This window comes from Aplysia californica, unplaced genomic scaffold (genome assembly GCF_000002075.1).
Source record: "Aplysia californica isolate F4 #8 unplaced genomic scaffold, AplCal3.0 scaffold00379, whole genome shotgun sequence".
In the NCBI taxonomy this organism is placed as follows: Eukaryota; Metazoa; Mollusca; class Gastropoda; order Aplysiida; family Aplysiidae; genus Aplysia; species Aplysia californica.
The window spans coordinates 301,497-303,930 of NW_004797649.1; the positions used below are offsets into that span (position 1 = coordinate 301,497).

General features: G+C 39.7%; 1 protein-coding gene across 1 annotated transcript in view; it reads right to left on the reverse strand.

The window, feature by feature from the left end:
* Positions 1 to 1,421: 1,421 nt before the first annotated feature.
* LOC101856748 overlaps positions 1,422 to 2,434 on the reverse strand; it is a gene marked incomplete at its 5' end in the record, with an annotated part of 8,929 nt that continues 7,916 nt past the window's right edge. Inside the window, 1 exon segment of the mRNA XM_013085491.1 lies at positions 1,422 to 2,298. Within this exon segment, the coding sequence (XP_012940945.1) occupies positions 2,103 to 2,298 (196 nt within the window).

A 2,434-nucleotide genomic window follows, 5' to 3' on the forward strand; every position in this document is an offset into this window, starting at 1 on the left:
TCTCTCTCTCTCTCTCTCTCTCTTAATATTTTGACTAAAAGTCTGCTCTTTCTGGATATTTTAACGAATTTTTGCCACGATTGTAGAAAAGGGCATATATGGGTCTTAATTTCGATTGCTATGTGTGCCATGACACGGTGGAATCAGACGCTTATCAATTGTTGGACATAAGAAGTTATTGGTAGGATCTTAAAAGCTGGTTCATTGGCATTGCTTTTTGAAAATAGAATACCCATCTGTCTTGAACAAAATTCTTGGCATTTGCGATTGAATTAGGTGGGGTCGCCTGGCGTCAGATGCAAACTTAGTGAGAAAATGCCCACAGAAGTTTGTTGGCTTACAAAGCTTGAATGTCCTTGGAAACTACAAATGTACATTTTATTTTGTGTTCGTGTCTTTGATCAACGGTTTTTTTTTTAAATAGTAAAATGCACATAGAAATATAAATCAACATAAATGACCAAGAAAAAGCATCGATAAAAATTGCCTAACAGGTAGAAAAATGCCCTTTTTTTGTTTCAATATTTTGACGAGCGCCTGATGTCATCACAATTTCTCACATATTATGACTTTGAATGGTCTTCTAGCCCCCCCCCCCCCCTCGCACACACACACACACACACACAACAATCATATTTCAGTTGTTATGCTAAACTGACCGATGCATGGGATGTAACATTAAGACTGTTCGTCATTTCATTCAGGAGACATAAGGTCAATAGACAAATTATGAGGGAGTTGTTGGGGGTTCTTTTAGGAGTATCTCCGTCTGTCTGCTGGGGCAGTTAACCCCTCTCAATCAGCGATAGCCCCGAAGGGCAGGGTCAAGCACCCCGACCCCTGAGTGATCTAACTTGTGTCGCTGGGAGCGTATTTTACCTTTACAATTAATTATATAATTATTATAGGAATGTTAATTGAACGTGCTACCAGAGTTTGAAGCAGAGGTTGTTGTAAGGGTTCAAATATGAGATAGGTCCGAGTTATGGTTCTCATCATGCCAAGAATACGCCATGTATATATAATTACTCTTAGTCCGTTTCTGTGGCTGGAAGCCAAAAGGATCTGCTTTTCAAAGGGACTTTCAACAAACCCAGAAGGGTGACAAACGTAACAACAGCGAATTCTGTTTTTGATTGACAAACATAGTTCTGTGTTGATTGGACATGGGAAAACAAAAAGAAACAGACCCCCCCGCCCCGCCCCCCTGCCCCTTTCTGTTCTAAAATAAAGAAAGAAAATAAATCAAATCAAATCAACCGAAGCGTTTGAAGACAATGAAGAGATAATTTATTCAAGCTTCTATAACGCTGTGTTACACACGTGCTGCTGAATCTTTTAAATAAGTTTTGATGTAGGCTTAGGCTATGAAGACAAAACATCAATTCATAAAACAGTGGCCAGAGGCGGGTTGAGGGGACGGGGGGGGTGCAAAAGGTGGGGTTGCTTGTAACTTCCTTTAACAGAGGACACAAACTATTATGGTTGGACAAGATTGTTGAAGTTTGAGGTGTATGGGAAAAAGCGGATCAGAGAATCACAAAATACCAAAAGGATATTGTTATTAACACAGAAGTGTACGTCTTGATCAACTGAGTTGATCAAAATTCTAGCCAAAAGTTCTCTTCGACCCTGGAAAATATAGCTTAATTCCAAACATTAGAAGTGGATTGGTGTGTCTTTTATTTAATTGTTGTTCTTAGTAAATAACATTAAAGGTATGATTAGTTCTTGCATCTTCTGGGAACACGACAATAGTGACTATTATTCGTTTATGATTGACCCAATTCTCAATAAAGCAGATGATTATCAGCACACTAAAAACAATAATACGTAAACACAAAAGAAAACAAAAACATTGGGAAAATGTGTCAAAATCTCTTAAAGACCAAGAAAGACACCACAAGATAAGGTCAGAACAAAAACAAACAAACGAAAAAAAAAAAGAAACAAAATGTGTCAAAATCTCAAAAGACCAAACAGGAAGCCAAAATATGAGAAAGTGTTAGACAAAAAAGCAACATAATTATTTTAAAAAGCAAGCAAAAAAAACACAACAAAAAACAAAAACCAAAAACTAGCCAAAACATGCCCCAAATCTCTTAAAGACCAGCCAACTCAGCCTTGACCTTGGCGTCATCAGCCGCCATCTTTTGGCGCATGCGCCTCTCGGCCAGCCACAGGCGTCGGTTTTTGCTGGTGCAGGTCCGGGACTTGTAGTCACATAACCGGTTAATGGAGTCGAATTGTAGCGAGGCCGGACATGTGCGGACGTACAGGTAGCCGTGAGAGCAAGTACTGGGGACAGGTGGGAGGGGGATTTTTGGTTAATTCTGTTGTTGTTGCTGTTGGTGTTGGTGTTGTTGTTGTTGTTGGTGGTGGTGGTGGTGGTGGTGGTGGTGTTGATGCATGTGTTTGTTATAGCGTGTGTGTG